This window comes from Stegostoma tigrinum, chromosome 40 (assembly GCF_030684315.1).
Source record: "Stegostoma tigrinum isolate sSteTig4 chromosome 40, sSteTig4.hap1, whole genome shotgun sequence".
Lineage (NCBI taxonomy): Eukaryota > Metazoa > Chordata > Chondrichthyes > Orectolobiformes > Stegostomatidae > Stegostoma > Stegostoma tigrinum.
This window is the reverse complement of record NC_081393.1, coordinates 2,354,061-2,376,371: the sequence shown is the minus strand read 5'-3', so window position 1 is coordinate 2,376,371 and position 22,311 is coordinate 2,354,061. Positions and strand designations below refer to the sequence as shown.

Sequence of the window (22,311 nt, the reverse complement as noted above, 5' to 3'; positions counted from 1 at the left end):
ATGCATGCTCCAAGGTAAGTTTCTTGGGCAGTGCAGTGAGGGAGTACAGTGCTCATGGCTGGGGCTGATAATGGGAAAACCGAAGACAAACATGACAATGAAAATTAAATGGAAATGTGAAATTGTTGGCCCCAGGCTGAAATAAATGTGTTAAAATAAAAAGAGAAAATAAAATCCCCTCTCATTGTTATAAACTCTGCTCCTTGTGGTCACAACCCTTGTTGGGGGTGTGGAATGACTGAATCTCAAGTGAAGTGGTAATGTGGTGACGTTCTTAAAAGCTGCATGAGGAACATGTTTTCAAAATTTGTCACAAAATGTGAATGTCAATGTTTGTTGCTGACCCCTAACTGCCCTTGAACTAAAGGCCTGAAAGCATTTCATAGATGAGTGAAGAGTCAACCACATGACTGTGGCCTGGAGTCACAGTAAGGCCAGACCAGTTCAGGTCAGCAGACATCCAAATGGTAAGAAGTTGGCTATCTTTCCTTTCCCAGTGGGAAATGTACATATCTTATCTTGCCTGCACTCTATTTTACTGTCTGACAGTTAGTTTGTGGTTGCTTGTTGGCTCCTGACTTTTAACAATGCAGAACAAAGTAATTACAATTCAGACAGCAAAAACAGAAAGAAGCTGAATAAATCTTCTGACACTTTGAAGATAGAAATTCAACACATTTTTCTCAATGTGTGACCTATGTTCTATAAGCAAACTGAGACAGTTAGAATTGTCAATTTTCCATTTACAAACATCAATCATAACCTGCCGTAACCTCAACTTGTATTGGTTGTGAAAATGAACTGTGCTGACAGTGTATATAGCTTTGGGCTTGTTACCAGGTCATCAGCTTAAATGTTCACAAGCTGCAGTTTCCAACTCCAATGTTTATTCTCCTTAATTCTTGAGCATGTTGTTGCCTCCCAAAGCTGTGCTCATCCTGCCCTCAAATTAGGTTTCCATCCTCCTCACAGCATGAAAATGCATTTTCCACAAATGCACAGCATTTCCAACTTGTCTGCAGCCTTTCCCATGGTTGATCAAACCACCCACTCTGCCCTGTCACCCAGTGGCTGGGACTGCTCTTACTCGGTATCATCTATTTCCTGGAGCTCTTTGAAGAAGTAGTGTCCTGTGGAGGGAAGGAACCTGGTGGATGTACTTCACTAGCATGTCCAGAAGGTACTTCTTGAGGTACCACATCAAACTTTATTGTAGAAAATAGAAGCTCATGGTGTAGTGGGTAACACTGGGATGGATAGAAGATTGTATTGCTCACAGAAAATCCAGAGTCAGATAAATAGTTCATTTTCTGAATGGCAAGATATAAACAAGCAAAGTGCCACAGGGATCACTGCTGAAATCTCAATTTTTAGATAAATGACATGGACGAAGGGACTGAATACATGTTGAATAAATTTGCTGCAGACACAAGACAGATTGAAATTAAGTTGTGCTTCCTGTGGAGAGATCAAAAGGAGACACAAAGGGTAATGAATAGATTAAGTGAGTAGTGAAAAATGGTGTATCATGTGGGAAAATGTGAAATTGTCCATTTTTGCAGGAAGAAAAAGAAGCACATTATCAAATGGTGAGAGATTGCAAAGCTCTGTCATGTAGAGGGATCTGGGTATCCTCGTGCATGAGTGCAAGTGCTTTCTATCCAGGTTCAGCAAGTAATTTAAAAAGTTAATAGAATGTTACTAATCATCATTTAATAATTTATTATAAAACATTCTTCAGTCATACAGGCAATTGGTGAGACAGCACCTGGAACTATGCTTCAGAAGAGGCTGAAACAACATTGTTGCTGCAAATCACCTGACTGCAGTGTCGTAAGCTTGAACGGATTATAGATAGTCAAGAAGAAGAGACAGGGAAGGCCATTCTAAAGTCAAGAGATTGGGACTCAATAGAATCCTAGTCTTCATGTGAGTGTGAATTGCAGCTCATTCAGAGAATGATATGAAACGGAAGGGCGAGTATTTGTTATTGAGTATGGCAATAAGAAGCCAGCTGTGCTCCGAATGACCTGACAGTGCATGGTGTTGCCACCGGGCAAGGTCAAATTCAAAATCATGAGCAGTCGCGACAGACAAGATGGGGAGAAACTGTTCCCAGCAGTGGACAATCCAGAACAGGAGGTCACAGATGGAAGATCGTTACTGAAAGAAGCAAGGCTGACCTAAGGAAAACCTTGTTCATGCAGCAAGTGATGAAGATCTGAAATACAATAAGGTCCAGTCAAGGCATCTCAAAAGGTGTTGGATCATTACCTGACAATGAAGAATGTGCTGGGCTATGGGGAGAGGGCAGGGGGACAGGACTGGGCAAAATACTCTTTCAGAGAGCCAGAACAGGCACAAACGGTTGAATGGAAGGTAACAAAGTGTGAAGTTGGATGAACACAGCAGGCCAAGCAGCATCTTAGCTTTTGTGCTCCTGAGATGCTGCTTGGCCTGCTGTGTTCATCCAGCTTCACGCTTTGTTATCTTGGGTTCACCAGCATCTGCAGTTCCCATTATCTCTGATCACAAACGGTTGAATGGCCCTTTTTTGTGATGTGACCTTTTTGTGATTGTTTTCCTGTTACTGGATTATTACTGGATTAATGTTGATCAGTGCTGTGTCTATTAACCATTTCTGAAACTGACTTTCCCTATGTTGCACCCTGTGGTGATAGTTCAAGCACACAGTGGTCTGCAGTTGCAATCCCCATGTTATCCAACCTCATTTGTAATGACTTCTGTCAGTTCATGCGTGATCAAGGCTCACAATACTCTATTATTGTTTGATAGTTTGGGCTCTGAACTGGGGTATGATGTACAGTATTATGGGTCATTTGTATTACTAAATGTGTTAAAAAGTGGGAGCTCGTGATTTTCAGTTTCATTTTAGATTTGTTCTTTGCGGTACCAGGGTTTCTGGAAACTTTGTTCATGTGCATTTCAACATGTATTTTAAACATTAAAACATAGTGCATCAGTAAATAAGGTAGATAAGAAAGAAAACGCTGTTGCGAAGTCAAAGGATCCCTAATACAATTCTGAAGCCATCAGGGAGTATGCAGATGCATTCAGAAGGAATAAAGCTGAAACAGTAGAAATGCTGTTATTTTAACACTCCCCAAAGCAATCAAGGCAGAATGTAAAAAAGCTTTGAGTGTCTTTGCAGAAAGCCAGAAACAAAAGATTGTTGAAGACATAAGATTGATGAGTCCATGTTAAATAAGTGAGCAGCATAAGAAGTTTGTTTAAGGGTTGCAGGAGGAGACATTCATTCATAAAAAATTATCAAGTGAGTGTAATTCACCAGAAAAAAAGAGAAAAACAGGCGTGCCAACTGAATGAGGAGCTTTAAAGTGGAGACAAGGGTGATACTTCACTGAAATCTGAATATCCACAAGGTTGGTAAAAGGTTAGTAGGACTGAATCTTAATTTCGGATACCTATTTGTCTGTGTTTGTTTCACATAGTTTGGATACCTTGTCTTTTTCATTTTGGATCATAAACATTGTTTTGTTAAAACTAGATTGTTGGCCTATTGTGAAAATGTTTATGACTGACAACCATAGTAACAAAAAAGAAAAATAAAGTTTATGTTTTATCAATTCAGGTCTCACTCTAAGGTCTGACCTGTGCAGTATAAGCATCAGCTGAGATAAAAATGCATGTCAGTTACATGGCTAAGTAAAATGAGAGTCAATATAAATGAGGTCTTTCATGGTAGGTTGGGGATCTGGAATGTGCTCTCTGTTCTCCACATATAACTTAGGATCAAGGGCTGTCTCTGATGTACATCCCTCACTAAACTCAAATTGTTTTACTCAGCCTTTAACTTGACAACAATGGAGATTTCTGTCATTGGATTTTTGTTTGGATTGTGCAGTCATCTGAAAGTTAAATGTTCTGCTGATCCATGCAGCAGAATAACACAACTGTCATTCAGAATCATCATTGCATGGAGTAGGGCAGGTTAAAATGATCTGCAGTGGTAATTTGAAGTGATTGATTTTCAAACAAAGTGACATCAGGATGTAGTTCAGAGGGAACCACATGATGTTAGATTGGAGTCACATGTGGATCAATTTGGATTGGGGCAGCAGGTTCCCTTCCCTGAAGGGTATAGGTGAATCAGTTTGGTTTTCAAACAATCTGGCTGCTTTCATTATCTTTTTATGACAATGCCCTAAACACAGGGTGATTGAAGATGGCTGCCATGGGTCCATTCAGCATACTGCTCATCATCCTGGACTGTCCCTCTGAAGATGAATTGACCAAACTGGTGATCAGAAAATGCAGTTGACGACTCTCCCATTCTTGTCACCCTCTCATCCCATCTTGACCATTTTATCCTATTTCCCTCATATAGAGGCTTGAATGGCCAGTTCCTCACAATGGTTGATTGATAAATCCTCCATCAGAAACCATAATTTGTTCTGGATGTGAGTTGGCTCGCTGAGCTGGAAGGTTAGTTTTCAGATGTTTCGTCACCATTCTAGGTAACATCATCAGCGAGCCTCCGACAAAGCGCTGGTGTTATGTCCCGCTTTCTATTTATCTGGTTAGGTTTCCTTGGGTTGGTGATGTCATTTCCTGTGTTGGTGATGTCATTTCCTGTTCTTTTTCTCAGAGGGTGGTAGATTGGCTCCAAATCAATGTGTTTGTTGATGGAGTTCCGGTTGGAATGCCAGGCTTCTAGGAATTCTCGTGCATGTCTCTGTTTGGCTTGTCCTAGGATGGATGTGTTGTCCCAATCAAAGTGGTGTCCTTCCTCATCTGTATGTAAGGATACTAGTGATAGTGGGTCATGTCTTTTTGTGGCTAGTTGATGTTCATGTATCCTGGTGGCTAGCTTTCTGCCTGTTTGTCCAATGTAGTGTTTGTCACAGTTCTTGCAAGGTATTTTGTAGATGACGTTTGTTTTGCTTGTTGTCTGTATAGGGTCTTTTAAGTTCATTAGCTGCTGTTTTATTGTGTTGGTGGGTTTGTGGGCTACCCTATTTTGTTGTTTAAAGCAATTCAGGCAATCAGTAAGTTAATGGTGAGCTAGTGTGAGTAGCCCCGGAAGGCACCACCTCAGAAAGCATTGAAGTATAGAATGTCAGACCGGAAGATGAATCCACAGGATGTGGACCATGACACCATTCCACAAGACCTGGGTTAGGACTGGCTATTTAACCAACATGTACCATGGCAGACTCAGTTCATGCCTCTTTTTCCAAACTGCCGGCTGCGAAGAAAGGGCTAGATGTGGCTCTGAGACAGAGTAGAAAGGACAGCTGAAGTGTTGGCAAGGTGATTGTAACCACTACGTAATGAATGAACTTACACATGCATTAATGAGCAGGCCCAAGAGGCTGATTGGCTTATTCCTTCCGTTATTTCTTTTGGCCTCATTTTACACAAAGCAGGATCCCACAAACATCAACTTCATAAGAAACATTGGTTTCTTGATGGTGTCTTGGAGATGCAACTTTGACACATTTTCAAGAGGCAAGTGTGGCAAGGGAGAGAGACAGAAAGATGGTGAGGGAGAGAGAGGAACTTCCATGACTGCCTGGTGTTTTCTAAAGATCCATGTTCTGAAGAAGGGTCCGGACCTGAAACATCAGCTTTCCTGCTCCTCTGATGCTGCTTGGCCTGCTGTTCATCCAGCTCTGCACCTGTTATCTCAGATTCTCCAGCATCAGCAGTTCCCACTATCTATCTTCCATGACTGGCTGGTTTTTTTTAAATATTTGAATCCCCAACAAGTAGAGATCATGTTTGGAAATTGCCCCACAAGGAGAGAAATTTATGAACTAGTGCAGGTTGGTGTTCCCACAGTGCCGTTTCCTATCTGAGAATGTTCCAAAGCACTTTCTTGCCAATGTTGTGTTTTTGAAGCACTGCTGCAGTGACTGAAATATAGCTGCCAGTTTATTGATCACAACACAACAATGACTGCACTGTCTGCTTCCATGAAGTTGGTTTAGGGATAAATGTTAGCCAGGACACTGGGAGCAGAATTCCCCTACTGTGAATGGCTGACCTGGCTTCCTTCTTCATTGAAAAACAAATGTCTTTTTTGCTCAAGATTTGTGCCGCCTAAATGTTCTAACTGTATTTGCACTTTTTAGAAGGCACAATGTTCCGAGCAGCCTGATCTTATCATTGCCTGACTTTGCAGTGCCTTATTATGTTGTTGATAAGATCTTAGGTGTTTCCTTTTTTGAAAAAAAAGACACAGTGTCCTTCCTGTGTTTTCAGTGTCGGGCATATCAAATATAAAGAAGTGAAAAGAGCACTTCCTTGTGAGGTTTGCGTTTACACCAATATTTCAGTACCTCATGGCAAGAAAGCAAACAGCTGAAGTACCTGCCTTGAACAATATACCACTGACTCATTTTAACTCCGAGTCAACTGATGGTCACCCACATACCTCTGGGGCTTGAGTCAGGAAGCTGTCCGTCCAAGTTTCATGCAGCAGAAATGAAAACACAGTCCAGACTGGCATGCCCACCACTGTTTCTAAAGAGATGCCGGTGGCGCCATCCTTCAGATGGGACATTAACCTAAGGCCCCATCTGTGCTCGCACAGACTTCAAAGATCTTTTTCACCATCTCGGGGTTTGCTGAAGCACTGGCTCCATTGTAATCTAAGAATCATAGAAATCAGGCTGTATCCAGCAAGTATCCCAACAGCAGCACTAGAAGAAAATGGCCAAGTAACATGCCCATGTGATTCTTGATTCATTTAGTCACTCAAGGGACATGAGCATCACTGACAGTCCATAGTTGCCCCTTGAGAAGGTGGGGGTGAGCTGCCTTCTTGAACCGCTGCAGTCCATGTGCTGTAGGTTAACCCACAATGTCCCTTAGGGAGGGAATTTCCAGATTGTGTCCAAGTAACACTGAAGGAATGTCAATATATTTCCAAATCAGGACGGTGAGGGGCTCGGAGGGGAACTTGCAAGGCATGATGTTTCCATGTATCTGCTGCCCTTGTCCTTCCAGATGGAGATGGATGTGGGTTTGGAAGGTGCTATCTGAGGATCTTTGGTGAATTTCTGTAGTGTATCAGGGAGTGGATGCTTGTGGACATGGTGCCAACCAGGTAGATTGCTTTATCCTGGATGGTGTCGAGCTGTTGGAGCTGCACTCGTCCAGGTAAGTAGAGAGTATTCCGTTACACTCCTCACTTGTGCCATGTACACAATGGGCAGGCTTTGGGATGTAGAAGCTGAGTCACTCACTGAAGTTTCATAGAATCCCTACAGTGTGGAAACAGGCTGTTCGGCCCATTGAGTCCACACCAACCTCCAAAGAGCAACCCATTCAGACATACCCCCTCCACCTATTCCTGTATCCTGTGGCTTACCCACCTAACCTGCATATCCCTGGAAACTATGGGCAATTTAACACAGCCAATCCACCTAACTCTCACATCTTTGGACTGTGGGAGGGAACCGGAGCACCCAGAGGAAATCCACACAGACACAGGGAAAATATGCAAACTCCGCACAGAAAGTCACCTGAGAGTGGGATCCAGCCTGGGTCCCTGGCACTAACCACTGAGCTATCATGTTGACCTTGCCTCTGACCTGCTGTTGTAGTTGCTGTATTTGTGTGCCGAGTCCATTTGAGTTTCTGGTCAATGGTAACCCAAGGATGTTGAGAGTTGGTGATTCAGTGATAGCAACACCATTGATTGTGAGGTGCAGTGGTTTGATCATCTTCGATTGGAAATGGTCATAGCCTGCCATTTGTGTGAGACGAATGTTACTTGCCAGTTGCTATCCAAAGCCTGGATATTGTCCAGTTCCTGCTGCATTTGAACAGGGACTGCTTCAGTATTTGACAAGTCACAAATCGTGGCCCTGGCAGAACCCAAACAGGGCATTAGTGAACAGGTTTTTGCCAATCAGGTGCTGCTGAATGGTACTGTTGATGACACCATCCATCACCTTACTGATTGGCTGGATTGGACTTGTCTTGCTTTTTGTGTACAGGAGAATTTTCCACATTGTCAGGTAGACACCAGTACTGTTAACGTTCTGGAAAAGTTTGGCTCGGGGAGCAGCAAGTTCTTAAGTATAAGCCTTCAGTAATATTGCTGGAATGTTGTCAATAAGCTTTGCAGTATCCATGCCTCAAACCATTTCTTGACATCACATGAAGTCAATCGAATTGGCTGAAGACTTGAATCTGTAATCGTGGAGAGCAACTAAATCAGGCCGAGCTGAATCATTCAGTCTGCAGTTCTGGCTGAAGATTGCTGTGAATCCTTCAGCCTTATCTTTTGCATGGATGTGCTGGACTCATTCATTATTGAGCCTGGGGTATTTATGGAGCCTCCTTTCTAACGAGTTGTTTAATTGTCTACCACTGTTCACGACTGGGTGCGGGAGGACCGTAACCACTATTCACGAATGGGTATAGCAGGAGTAGTGCTTAGATCTGATCTGTTGGTTGTGGGACCGCTTACCTCTGTTGATCAATTGCTACTTATGTCGTTTGGCACATAAGTAGTCCTGTTGAGTAGCTTTGCCAGTTCGACACTTCTGCCCTCCTGCTCTCCCCGTTGGACTTGGTTTGAAGCCCCTGACCCTCCTGTTCCTATCTATCTGTCAGCCAGGGCTCCCTGATTGGACCAGGTTAATAGCCCCAATCAGGGAACAAACAATCTATGAGGCCCACCTGCCTGACCTCATCACAATCGCTACATCAATCGCCTGTAAGTATTTATCAGGACACCCAGGAAAGCTTCCCCGCTTCTCTTCAAAATAAAGGCTGGTCTGTCTTCCAATGTAAGGTAAGACAAAATGTTAATTTAATATGTCACCTGCAATGGTAGACTGACTGTGCAGCACTCCCTCAGCAGTGACCCTCCGACAATGCGGCACACCCTCAGTGCCAGCCCTCTGTGCTTTGCACCCTCAGTGCCGACCCTCTGCGCGACACACCTTCAGTCCTGACCCTCTGTGCGACACAGCCTCAGTGCCAACCCTCCGTGCGGCACGGCCTCAGTGCCGACCATCTGTGCGGCACGGCCTCAGTGCCAACCCTCCGTGCAGCACAGCCTCAGTGCCGACCGTCTGTGCGGCACGGCCTCAGTGCCGACCGTCTGTGCGGCACGGCCTCAGTGCCAACCCTCCGTGCAGCACAGCCTCAGTGCTGACCGTCTGTGCGGCACGGCCTCAGTGCCGACCGTCTGTGCGGCACGGCCTCAGTGCCAACCCTCCGTGCAGCACGGCCTCAGTGCCAACCCTCCGTGCAGCACGGCCTCAGTGCCAACCCTCCGTGCAGCACGGCCTCAGTGCTGACCGTCTCTGCGGCACAGCCTCAGTGCCGACCGTCTGTGCGGCACAGCCTCAGTGCTGACCGTCTGTGCGGCACAGCCTCAGTGCTGACCGTCTGTGCGGCACAGCCTCAGTGCCGACCCTCTGACCCTCATTCCGATTCCTGAAGTTTCAGCATGAGCTATGCCTGGAACCGTCAACATTGTGACTCTGAAGCAATGATGAGTATCAGTGAACTATGGCAGACATTTCAATACCAACTGGCTTTGCAAAAGCTGTCCCTCACAATTCTCACACCGTCTTCCTTCGGAAATCTGTGGCTGCCACTGGCTGATCACAAGGTATTAAAATAAATGCAGACAGCAGTGGGTATTTTCTCAGATTTCCCTTTAGTGACTGCAAAGTTCCCGTCACTCTCTCTTCTTCCCCAGGCTACAGATAGCCATACAGAAGAAAAAATGTCTTGATTTATGAAAGGAAGATTTTGGTTCTGCTGCACCGAGCATTAATTTTAACTGCAAGTGCAGAATTTTCCCCTTTGACATTGGTCAGTCAGCCACCGTTCATGTACACCCTGGCTCTGCCCTGCATGATTTGAAGCTCCTGAGCATGTTAATGAGGCACCCAGCAGGAAACCAACAAAGCCACTTCACCAAAAGCCTTTCCATGACGTGTATATATGTGTCTCAAACATTTAGCACAAATTCACTTGTCTCCAACACCGACTGCAACTTATTCCGGCATTGTTGGCGCCAAATTCTTCACAGCCCTTCTGAAATTCTCCGTGCCTCCATCTGGCCCAATGTCCCCTTCACCTCGGAGTCACAGAGGCATGCAGCACCAAAACGGACCCTTCGGCCCAGCCAGTCCATGCCGACCCAACCTGCCTGCCCCTGGCCATATCCCTCCAAACCTTTCCCTCTTCACGTACTTTTTCAAATGTCTTTTTGAACATTATAACTACCCATTCACAACTTCGTCCAGAAATTCATTCCATACTTGAACCATGATTTGTGTTAAAGAAATTGCCCCTCCTGTCCTTTTTAAATCTTTTCTCCTCTCACATTAAATCTATGCCCCCAGGTGCTGAACCCCCTCACCCTAGGGGAAAAACATTTGTTGTTCACCTTGTTTATGCCCCTCAAGATTTCATGAACCTCTACGTCCTATTCTCCAGTGAGAAAAGTCCCAGACTGTTCAGTCTATTCTCACAGCTCCATTCCCAGCAATATCCGAGTCAATCTTTTCTGAACTCTCTGCTGTACGACCTCAACATGACATCCCGACTCCTGTTCTCAAAGGTCTGAGAATGAAGGGAAGCGTGCTAAAGGCCTTCTTAACCACCCTGTCACCCCGACAATCACTTCTCCTCAGATGGAAAATTAAAGTTTTGAATTGAGCTGAGGCATGAGTTTCAGGTTCTTTCCCCCTAAGGTCTAGTCCTTTTGTGACTGTAGCTTCCTGTGCAAAAAGCAGCCAATCAGCTCACAACAAGCTCCCACAAACAGCGGTGTGACAGTAACCCGATCATATGATTTCTGCAATGTTGGTTTAGTTTAGATTAGATTAGATTCCCGACACTGTGGAAACAGGCCCTTCGGCCCAAAAGTCCATACCACCCCTTGAAGCATCCCACCCAGACCCATCCCCCTATAACCCACACACCCTTGAACACTACGGTTTAGCATGGCCGATCCACCTAGCCTGCACATCTTTGGACTGTGGGAGAAAACCAGAGCACCTGGAGGAAACCCGCGCAGACACGGGGAGAATGTACAAACTCCACACAGACAGTTACCCGAGGCTGGAATCGAACCTGGGTCCCTGGAGCTGTGAGGCTGCACTGCTAGCCAATGAGCCACCAAGCCTCCCCTAAGTTTAACGGTTAGTATGACCAGGACATCTGAGAGAACTGCCCTGCTGACCTGTGAGTACAGTGTGTACAGACAGTCAGTCAGGCCTGAGCCATGTGGGCCAATACAGGTTGAGGGCCAGCTTCCTTTTGGTGTGCTCACAGGCCGATGGGAAGCAGGGCTTGGGAACCAGAAATGTTCATTGACCGGTGTCCAGTAAATTCAGAGCAGGGAGAGACTCCTCCAACACTATCACAGCGTCAGTGGTTCACTACATTGAGTGTAACCTGACCCTAACCGAAGTAATGGTTAAAAGCTGTTCTACTGATGGATGCTCCCTACTCCTACACCCTTCCCCAAGCCAATGCTGAACCACTTCAGTTATTCCGACTGGATCCCTTCTTCTGATGGCTGAATTGACAGATGTGAAACTATTTTCCTGCACTTCTGTTTTGGTGCAAGATTCATTCAGTAGCTGAAGCAGGTGAATGGATATCAGTTAAACAGCCTCAAGGGGCCAAATTCTGTTCTCTGATTCAACAACACATCTCAGTTGCATCGCACCTTGAATGCAATGCAATGTGTCAACATAGTTCATGAGAGTTTTACAAAACAATATACGGGGCCAAGCCACAGAAGAAGATAAAAACCGAAAGAACTGTGGGTGCTGTAAATCAGGAACAAAAACAGAAGTTGCTGGAAAAGCTCAGCAGGTCTGGCAGCATCTGTGAAGAAAAAAATCAGAGTTAACGTTTCGGGTCCGGTGACCCTTCCTCAGAACTCTGATTCTTTCTTCATATATGCTGCCAGACCTGCTGAGCTTTTCCAGCAACTTCTGTTCTTGTCCCACAGAAGAAGATATTCAGTCAGATTCCCACATAATCTGTCTGTGTATATTTGCTTGTGTACTTCCATCATCTGCTCAAGCGTACAACAGTCACATTTCATAAAGTATACTTTTAAAATGTCACATTTAATTCCACACTAAAATGCAACAGAAAAAGTGTGTCAACTGTGACAAAGAAACGGAGTTCAAGATTATGTTCAATCAATGGAGAAGGCTCATAAAGTTGCAAAAAAGTAGTAAGGCTGAGGACTAGGAACATTTTAACACTCAGCAAAAGAGGATCAAGAAACTCATAAATAAAGAGAGAACAGAATGTGAACATGAACTCAGAGGAAACATAAAAATAGATTGCAAAATCTTACATAGGTTTATAAGAAAAAGATTAAGAAAGATAAATGATAGCCACATGAAAGCAGAGTCAAGAGAATTTAGAAAGAGGAATAGGAAATGACAGAGAAGACCAAAGGAAATCATGATTAACAAATCTGGAATTCTTTGAGGATATGACTCGTAGAGTTGCTGTGGGAGAGCCTGAGGATGTGGTTTGTTTACACTATTAGAAGGCTTTTGACAAAGACCAAAGTAGAACATAGAACATAGAACATTACAGCATAGTACAGGCCCTTTGGCCCTCGATGTTGTGCCGACCTGTCATACCGATCTCAAGCCCATCTAACCTACACTATTCCATGTACGTCCATATGCTTATCCAATGACGACTTAAATGTACCTAAAGTTGGCGAATCTACTACCATTGCAGGCAAAGCATTCCATTCCCTTACTACTCTCTGAGTAAAGAAACCACCTCTGACATCTGTCCTATATCTTTCACCCCTCAATTTAAAGCTATGCCCCCTCATGCTCACCGTCACCATCCTAGGAAAAAGGCTCTCCCTATCCACCCTATCTAACCCACTGATTATTTTATATGTTTCAATTAAGTCACCTCTCAACCTTCTTCTCTCTAACGAAAACAGCCTCAAGTCCCTCAGCCTTTCCTCCTAAGACCTTCCCTCCATACCAGGCAACATCCTAGTAAATCTCCTCTGCACCCTTTCCAAAGCTTCCACATCCTTCTTATAATGCGGTGACCAGAACTGTACACAATACTCCAAGTGCAGTCGCACGAGAGTTTTGTACAGCTACAACATAACCTCTTGGTTCCGGAACTCGATCCTCTATTAATAAAAGCTAAAACACTGTATGCCTTCTTAACAGCCCTGTCAACCTGGGTGGCAACTTTCAAGGATCTGTGTACATGGACACCGAGATCTCTCTGCTCATCTACACTACCAAGAATCTTACCATTAGCCCAGTACTTTGCCTTCCGGTTACTCCTACCAAAGTGCATCACCTCACACTTGTCTGCATTAAACTCTATTTGCCACCTCTCAGCCCAGCTCTGCAGCTTATCTATGTCTCTCTGTAACCTACAACATCCTTCATCACTGTCCACAGCTCCACCGACCTTAGTGTCGTCTGCAAATTTACTAACCCATCCTTCTACGCCCTCATCCAGGTCATTTATAAAAATGACAAACAGCAGTGGACCCAACACCGACCCTTGCGGTACACCACTAGTAACTGGTCTCCAGGATGAACATTTCCCATCAACTACCACCCTCTGTCTTCTTTCAGCAAGCCAATTTCCGACCCAAACTGCCATATCTCCCACAATTCTATTCCTCCACATTTTGTACAATAGCCTACTGTGGGGAACCTTATCGAACGCCTTGCTGAAATCCATATACACCACATCAACCGGTTTACTCTCATCTACCTGTTTGGTCACCTTCACAAAGAACTCAATAAGGTTTGTGAGGCACAACCTTCCCCTCACAAAACCGTGCAGACTATCCCTAATCAATTTATTCTTTTCTAGATAATTATAAATCCTATTCCTTATAACCTTTTCCAACACTTTACCAACAACTGAGGTAAGGCTCACTGGTCTATAATTACCAGGGTTGTCTCTACTCCCCTTCTTGAAGTGGGGAACCACATTTGCTATCCTCCAGTCATCTGGCACTATTCCTGTAGACAATGACGAGTTAAAGATCAATGCCAAAGGCTCGGCAATCTCCTCCCTGGCTTCCCAGAGGATCCTAGGATAAATCCCATCCGGCCCAGGGGACTTATCGATCTTCACCCTCTGTAGGATTTCTAATACCTCTTCCTTGTGAACCTGAATCCCACCTAGTCAAGTAGCCTGTATCTCAGTATTCTCCTCGACTAAATTGTCGTTTTTGAGAGTGAATACTGTTGAAAAATATTCATTTAGTGCTTCCCCTATCTCTTCTGACTCCACACACAACTTACCACTACTATCCTTGATTGGCCCTAATCTTACTTTCGTCATTCTTTTATTCCTTAAATATGTATAGAAAGCCTTAGGTTTTACCCTGATCCGATCCGCCAACAACTTCTCATGTCTCCTTCTGGCTCTTCTGAGCTCTCTCTTTAGGTCTTTCCTGGCTACCTCATAGCCCTCAAGCGCCCTAACCGAGCCTTCACATCTGATCCTAACATAAGCCTTCTTCTTCCTCTTGACCAGAGATTCCGCCTCCTTTGTAAACCATGGCTCCCACGCTCTTCAGCTTCCTCCCTGCCTGACAGGTACATACTTATCTAGGACACACAGGAGCTTTTCCTTGAGTAAGCTCCACATTTCTAATGTGCCCATCCCCTGCAGTTTCCTTCCCCATCCTCTGCTCCCTCAATCTTGCCTAATCTCATCGTAATTGCCTTTCCCCCAGCTATAACTCTTGCCCAGTGGTATACACCTATCCCTTTCCATCACTATGTAAGACATTCATGTGTAAAATTGAAGTAGTGAGACTAGAGTGAGCATTTTGAACTGGACAGAAAACAGGTTGACAGGCAAGAAACAAAAAGTAGAAAAAAATTTTTTTCTGGATGGCAGGCAGTAACTGGTGGGGTACTGCAGAGCTTGGGACTCAGACGCCAGCTATTCACAATATATATTACTGATTTGGATGAGGGGCTGAAATGTGAGATCTCCGGATTTGCAAGCGACACAAATCTGGGTGGGAGGGTGAGCTGTGTGCAGGATGCACAGAGGCTTCACTGTGATTTGGACAGGTTGAGTGCATACGCAAATGGATGGCAGATGCAGTTTAATGTGGATAAATGTCAGATTATTCATTTTGGTAGAAAAACAAGGAAGGCAGATTATTATCTGAATGGCAAAAAATCAAGAGCGAGAAATGTGCAATGAGACCTGAGTGGCCTCGTACACCAGTCACAGAAGGTAAGCATGTAGGTACTGCAGGCAGTCAAGAAGTTAAATGCTATCTTGGTCTTCATAGTGAGAGGATTCAAGCAGGGGTGTCTTGCTGCAATTATCCAGGACCTTGGTGAGATCATGCTTGTAATATTGTGTGGAGTTCTGGTCTTCTTTTTGGAGAAATTCTTGTTATCGAGGGAATGCAGCGAAGGTTTGTCAGATTGATTCTGAGTATGGCAGGACTGATATCTGGAGATTGAGTCGGTTAGGTGTGTATCCATTGGAATTCAGGCAAGGGAAGGGTAGATCTCACACAAACCTGTAACATTCAAACAGGACAAGGCAGGTTTGATGCAGGAGAGATGTTCCCAGTGTTGAAGAAGTCCAGAACCAGGGATCACAGTCTAAGGATATGGGGTAAACTGCTTAGGACTGAGATGTCTTCACCCAGAGAGTGGAAACTGCTATCACAAAGTGGTTGAGAACAAACATTGTGTGTCTTCATGGAGGAGTGATCGCTGGGGGCTAAAGGGATCAAAGGATAAGGGGGAGAGTGGGTACAAGCTGTTGAATTGGATCATTAGCCATGATCATCGTGAATGGTGCAGCAGGCTCGAGGGACTGAATGGCCTCCTTCTGCTCCTGTTTTCTATGTTTCCCAGAATCTGTCTATAACACTTTTGAGGTGGCAGGCCAGCTGTCAAGGCTGTGCATGTGTCACTCCCAACCTCTTCACCAGAGCTTGAGCACAAATTCAACCCATTGACTTTGCAGGAACAATGGTAAAGCACGGCATTTTGTGGAACTGGTTGGGTGGGCAGAGGTTAAGCAAGTGACTTGCCACCAGGACCATGCCACTTTGCCACACCCACGCCAGCACCGGGGGGAGGCAGAGCTGCTAAACAGGGGACCGCTACAGCTGGTGGCAAGTCCTGCCCCCCCTTGAGTGATCACCCCCTCCCCCCCACTCCTGTCCTTCACACTGTTCACCCACATCACTGGGTATTGGTCACTGGGCATTGAACAGGGGACACGTTGCACCCTTTCACAGATCCCATGACAACACACCAGGAGATGGGCTCCAGGAGGATTTGGACAGGTTCGGAGAGGGCAGTTTGGGGTTAACTGAGATTAACTGACTGATCTCAAGGCAAACAATTCCCACAAAAAGCAGGCTGAGCTGCCAGCGCGGCGACTGAGAGCTCAGGGTCTAATTCTCGGTTCCCTGGAGGTTTTCCGTAAGTCACACTGAGAAAGATTCTGACTTCCCACACATTGTTGCTCAGCACTATCATTCTTACCATGCTGGAAAAATTGCAGAGGAAAGCATAAGAGACGCCGAAATTGTCAGACAGAGAACAAAACTGATTCCTATCTCTCTCTCCTATTCATCTCTGAACATGGTCTCTCTCAAGTTGGAGTGAAATGATGTCTGTTTTTTGGGGGTATCTGTAGATGCCAAGTGGGAGCAGCAGGTCGGAGAACCACCTCTAAGTAAGTGTTTGGCTCTCAGTTGTTCTTTGTAGTCTGAGCTTGGGGCTTTGCTTCCAGCTTTCAGCTTTCTGTAAATATGGGCTTCAGATCGGTATGACAGGTCGGCGAAACCGAAGGGCCTGTACTGTGCTGTAATGTTCTATGTTCTACGTTCTATGTTCTAAATGAGAGGAAGGGAAGGCTGCCAACAGCAGGTGTTGTTTGATTCAAGCCTGAGGCATTGCGAGCAATTCCATGATTTATTATTCATCCTCAGTTAGTGGGCCATTCTTTCCCTTTATTCTTTTGTGGGACGTGGGCATATCCAGCAGGACCATCATCTGTTATGCGTCCTTAATTGCACTCAAACTGGGTGGGTTGTTCAGATCTTTCACAGGCTAATAAAAGAGTCAACCACGTTTCTGTGGGCCTGGAGTCACCTATAGGCCAGACCAGGTCAGGATGGCACATTTCTTTCCTTAAAGGGTATCAGTGAAGTCAGGGGTCAATTAGCTCAGTTGGCTGGATGGCTGGATGCGATGCAGGGGAACACCAACAGCGCAGCTTCAATTCCTAAACTGATGGATGTCATGACAAACCTCTCAGCTTGCCAAACTCAAAGGTTGTGGTGACCCTCAGTTAAACTATCCCCAGTCAGCTCTCTGTAATGGGGGAGCTGCCCTGTGGTCCTCTGGGCTTATGACAATTTGCAATGGGGCGGCATGGTGGCTCAGTGGTTAGCCTCACAGAGCCACAGCCCGGGTTCAATTCCAGCCTCGGGTGACTGTCTGTGTAGAGTTTTCACATTCTCCCTGTGTCCACGTGGGTTTCCTCCCACAGTCCAAAGATGTGCAGGCTAGGTGGATTGGCCATGCTAAATTGCCCATAGTGTTCAGGGATGTGTAGTTTAGTTGGGTTACAGGGGGATGGGTCTGGGTGGGATGCTCTGTGGGTTACTGTGGACTTGTTGGGCCGAAGGGCCTGTTTCCACACTGGAGGGATTTGGTTCAATGAAGTACATAGGTTCTTAAGACAATCAATGACCATTTCAATGACTTAATTGCTGAGAATTGCATTCAGTTCCAAATGGTATGAGTGGAATTTAAATTCCTCCAGAAACCAACCCAGAGGGACAACAAAACCTGAAAATGAACATACGGGGCTCCATTTTGAAGTTATCAAGACAGGTCAGACCAGTGTGTGCCATTTGCCAGTTTTACTGGCTTTTCCTTCTGGAAGAGTGGGATTTGAACTTGTGAGCCCACAGCCTTGTGGTGAACAAGACCTGTGACATTCCCACAACTCCGCACTCTCCCCACAGAAAGAGACCTTTGTTCCACATCGTGGTGGGCCCTCCACCAAGTACCAGCTTCAAAACTGATGACTGCCTTTGTCAGCCACATGACACAGTAGTCAAACCTAGTGCTGCAAGTTGGCTGTGACACAGAGGCAAAACCAGGCATGGATGGTAGGGTCCCACAGACCCTCCAGTCAGAATTCCGCTCCAGTCAATCCTGGAGAAAACCATCCCATGGCCACTTTGGCAGCTGAGAGCCACATCATAGCAGGAGAAGGTCTCTCACTGGCTCTGTAGCCAGCTTGTAACATCCTGAATGCTTTTGTACCACACAGCCCAACACTGTACCCCCCTCAATAGTGCACAGAGTTAAACTGACAGTGCACTAGGCCCGAAACGTCAGCTTTTGTGCTCCTGAGATGCTGCTTGGCCTGCTGTGTTCATCCAGCTCCACACCTTGTTATCTCGTGCACTGTGAGGTGCCTTGCCCAGTTGTCTGAGGGAAGAATACAACTCAGGGGATCATCAAAAGGTTTCACAGAGCAGAGCTCCCCATGTTACAATGATTACAATTCTGATGCACAACATCAATCATTTCTAGAGGCTGATCATTAAAGAATGAGCCCTTCACTGTGGCTACAATGACAGAGTTCAACTGGGTGAAAGACCCTGACTATCAGAGCACCAGGTTTGCCATTCTGCTGTCGTGAGCGGAGGTTGTTTTTATCACAAAAGTTCAGTTGAGACAGGTTCAGTCAGCAGATTTCACAAGGGAACTGGGTAAGTGCCTGAAGGAACAATTTACAAGGCCCTGGTAAGGCGGTGAAGTGCAATGAGCCAAAATGCCTTTGCAGAAAGCTGATAACAGCTCAACAGGTTGCATGGCCTTGTGTGCTATGACTTCCTCTGATTCAGTTAAACTGATCTGTGTTCCAGCAGCATTTAAGAACGGCTCCAGCACTTTGCTTTTCTACTGCAGAGTGTGTGGTGACAAACAGTTTCCATGCCACAATGAGTCAGTTCCTCTGTTAGCTCACTAAAATCATGAGGCCATTGACACAGCCACATGACCTTCGTGGGAGCATCTTTTTCACTATCACTTCAAGAAACCACTGTGTAGAAAGTGGAATCAAAAAAAGAACAATTTGAAAGGCTCGCTTTTCGATAACACAATTCACCGCCTCAGGGCATCACAATTTTCTTTCCAGCCGATGTCGTACTTTTGAAATGTTGCCACTGTTGCAAAGTCAGAACCAATGTGCACACAGCCAGCTTGGCCAAACAGCACTGGGATAATGATCCTGATCATTTGTTCCAGTTGGTTGAGGAATGATGTTGGCCAGACGAGCTCCCACCATTCAATCTTTCATTTGTGGTCTTAGGATCGTTCCACCTGAGATGGTGACAAACCTCTTATCCAAAAGATGACACCTGCCAGAGTGCAATACCCTTTCTCTTTAATGAGAAAGCCAGACTGGATTAGTTGCCTCACCCGCCGAAAGACAGCTCGAGTCCACAGCATTCAGATTTTGAGGTGAGAATTCTACCTGCTGACTACAACTTATATTATAATTCATTATTCTGTCTCTCCCACGGAGAGAAAAAAACAAATGCAAATGTTCCTGCTTTTGGCCAAACTGAGATCAAATTGCTCACAGTAGGAGAAAGAAACTATTAATCTTCATTTCATATCTTGGTGACAGAATGAGGGAACGAAAGATAGAAACTGAAAAAGGGCACGTTCACTATAGATCTGTGCCTTAAATTCATTTACCTAGCTTGGAACTACAATGCTTAATTCCCTTGCCTCGTTAAAATGCATGTCTGAGCCTGGGCATTTCCATTTGATCCTGTTCTCATCAATAGCTTTGTGAAAGGAGGACATTACCATTGAGTTTGCTGACATCCGCCCAGAATAGCTTGGCTTTCATTTGAGCACAATGTCCTGACAGTTAGAAGCTGTTGCTCCTCTCCCTGTTGTGATTCTATGCAAAGATTCACCACAAACCAATAAAAAAAATCAATCCACGACAGCCAAGACTTTCTACAAAGAAAAACGTTGTTTTGCTTCCTGTATTACTCAACAATTAATTTTTGCTGCCTCTATTTCCTTTAAGGTTCTCAGCTCCTGCCCCATTTTCAGGTTATGCCCTTCCAATTGATGTGAGCTCTGGTCCCATTTGAACATAAGAAACAGGAGCAGCAGGAGGCCATTCAGCCCAGTGAATGTACTCCACGACTCAATAAGGCTGTCAATTCCGCTTGCCTGTCAGATTCCCCATTGCCCACCCATAACCCTTGGCCCCCTTGCCCATTGAATGCCTCTCCATCTCAGCCTTGAGTATATCCAATGATTCAATGACACAGCCTCAACTGTGCTTTGGCTTAGAGAATTTCAAAGGCTAAAGACCCTGTGAGAGAAGGAATTCTCACTCATTTCCATTTTAAGTTGGACAGCTTATTCTAAAGCTGCCTGACCTCTTCCCCACTCCTTCTCAGAGAGGTCTAATGACTTGCTGCTATCCTTCTCCTCTCCCAGCACTTGCCCCTGCTAAGGCCAGGCATTGCTAGAAGGTGGTTATCAGTGAGAGAAGAGAATGTGCAATGAGACATGGTGTACACCAGTCACTGAAGGTAAGATGCAGGTGCAGCAGGCAGTAAAGAAGACAAATGGCGTTAACAGCGAGAGCCTTGGTGAGACTACACCTGAAGATCATGTGCAGTTTTGGTCTCCTTATCTCAGGCAGGTGAATCTGACTATTGAGAGACTGCAGTGAAGTTTTATCAGACAGATTCCTGGGGTAACAGGACTGACATATGAGGAGAAGTTGAATTGGTAAGGATTATATTCGCTGGAGTTGATAACAATGATGGGGTGTTGTTGGGGGGGTGGAATCTTACAGAAACCTATAAAACTCTGACCAGATGAGACAGGATAGATGCAGGAAAGATGTTCCCTCTGATTGGGATCCAGAACCCGGGCTCACAGTCTCAGGAGACAGGGTAAACTTTTTAGCACTGAGATGGAGAGAAATTTCTTCGCCCAGCGATTGGTGAGGGTGTAATTTACGATCACAGAAAGCAGTTAAGGCTAAATCATCTATGATTTCCAGAAGGAGTTGCATGTAGCATTTGGAGCTAAAAGAATCCAAGGATATGGGTGAATAGCAGAAACAGGTTATTGAGTTAAGTAGTCACCCAGGATCATAGTGAAGAGAGGAGCAAACTCAAAGGAATGGCTTACCTTGCTCCTACTTTCTATGGGTCTACAGGGTCGCTCCTCCCATTGAGGGGGCTGAAATCCCACTCTCAGCCTTTCCCAATGACCAACAGTGTTCTCACAAAGGACCAGGCTTCTTTCCAATCTGATGGCTGCATTGTGGTCCTTACCTGCCGCTCGAGTGCCATACAGTGTGTTCTCCTCCATTGCCATCAGATTGCTTTTCCCCTTCTTGGAGGCCTGCTTCCCATCGTTTTTATTCAGTGTAGGCCAGTCACTCCAGTTCATCTGGGAAAAGAATGAACATTGGTGAAACACTTGCGCTGAGCAAAGCACTGAATCATGTCTTTCCCTTCACTGTGTGGCTTTCTGTTCTGTTCCAGTCTGTCCCCCATTAGTCTGGGTCTCTGCCTCTCTCAACCTCTTCTCTGTTGTTTCACAGGTGTAGGACAACCAGTAAACTGCTGAGTTGACAAAGTCTGGAAACCAATGCTCAAAAGGCCTGCCAGCCTGACTACAAGAGCCTGATCTAACTGCTTTATAACTTGACTTCATTCTTTTCCTGTTTCCACGTGATGAAATTGCTCTTTTCAGTTTGAATCCAAGCCACGTGCTGTTTGTAGGTGCGATTCCCTAACATTTCATGACATTGCTAACTAGGAGTTGTAACTCGGAGCTCCTGCTGACTTGTCCTGACATGTGTTCATAGCTCAAATGTGATCAAAGTCAGCATAACTAGATAATGATAAGCTTTTGAAGAGCTGAGGTCAGAAGGCAACTGTAACTGCATGTCCATTTTGAGCACCAGGTCAAAACGGTGACCTGAAATTGCTGGGTTTCTTTGATCTTGTTTCTTCATTATATAAATAGTTGCTTCAATAAAGAGTGACATATAGAGGTTTGACATTTACATGTCACAGGCAAATTCTCCATGCAAAACTTCCATGAACTATGTTTGCATATCTTTTGCAAGAGAACATGCAAAAGGTTTGCATTTTTCTAACATCTTGTCAGAGTCTTCCACTTGTAACTCTCAAAGTTCACACACTTACTGAACCTGCAGCAGAATTGGTTAAGTTTCAGCCACGGACTC

The 22,311-nt window shown here is 45.1% G+C and overlaps 1 protein-coding gene across 2 annotated transcripts in view; it reads right to left on the bottom strand.

The window, feature by feature from the left end:
- LOC125448041 (docking protein 2-like) overlaps positions 1–22,311 on the bottom strand; it is a 52,825-nt gene that overhangs the window by 13,926 nt on the left and 16,588 nt on the right. For both annotated transcript variants that reach the window (XM_048522979.2, XM_048522980.2), the window contains exon 3: positions 21,389–21,506. In XM_048522979.2, coding sequence (XP_048378936.1) covers positions 21,389–21,506 — 118 coding nt within the window. The remainder of the gene's footprint in view (positions 1–21,388; positions 21,507–22,311) is intronic.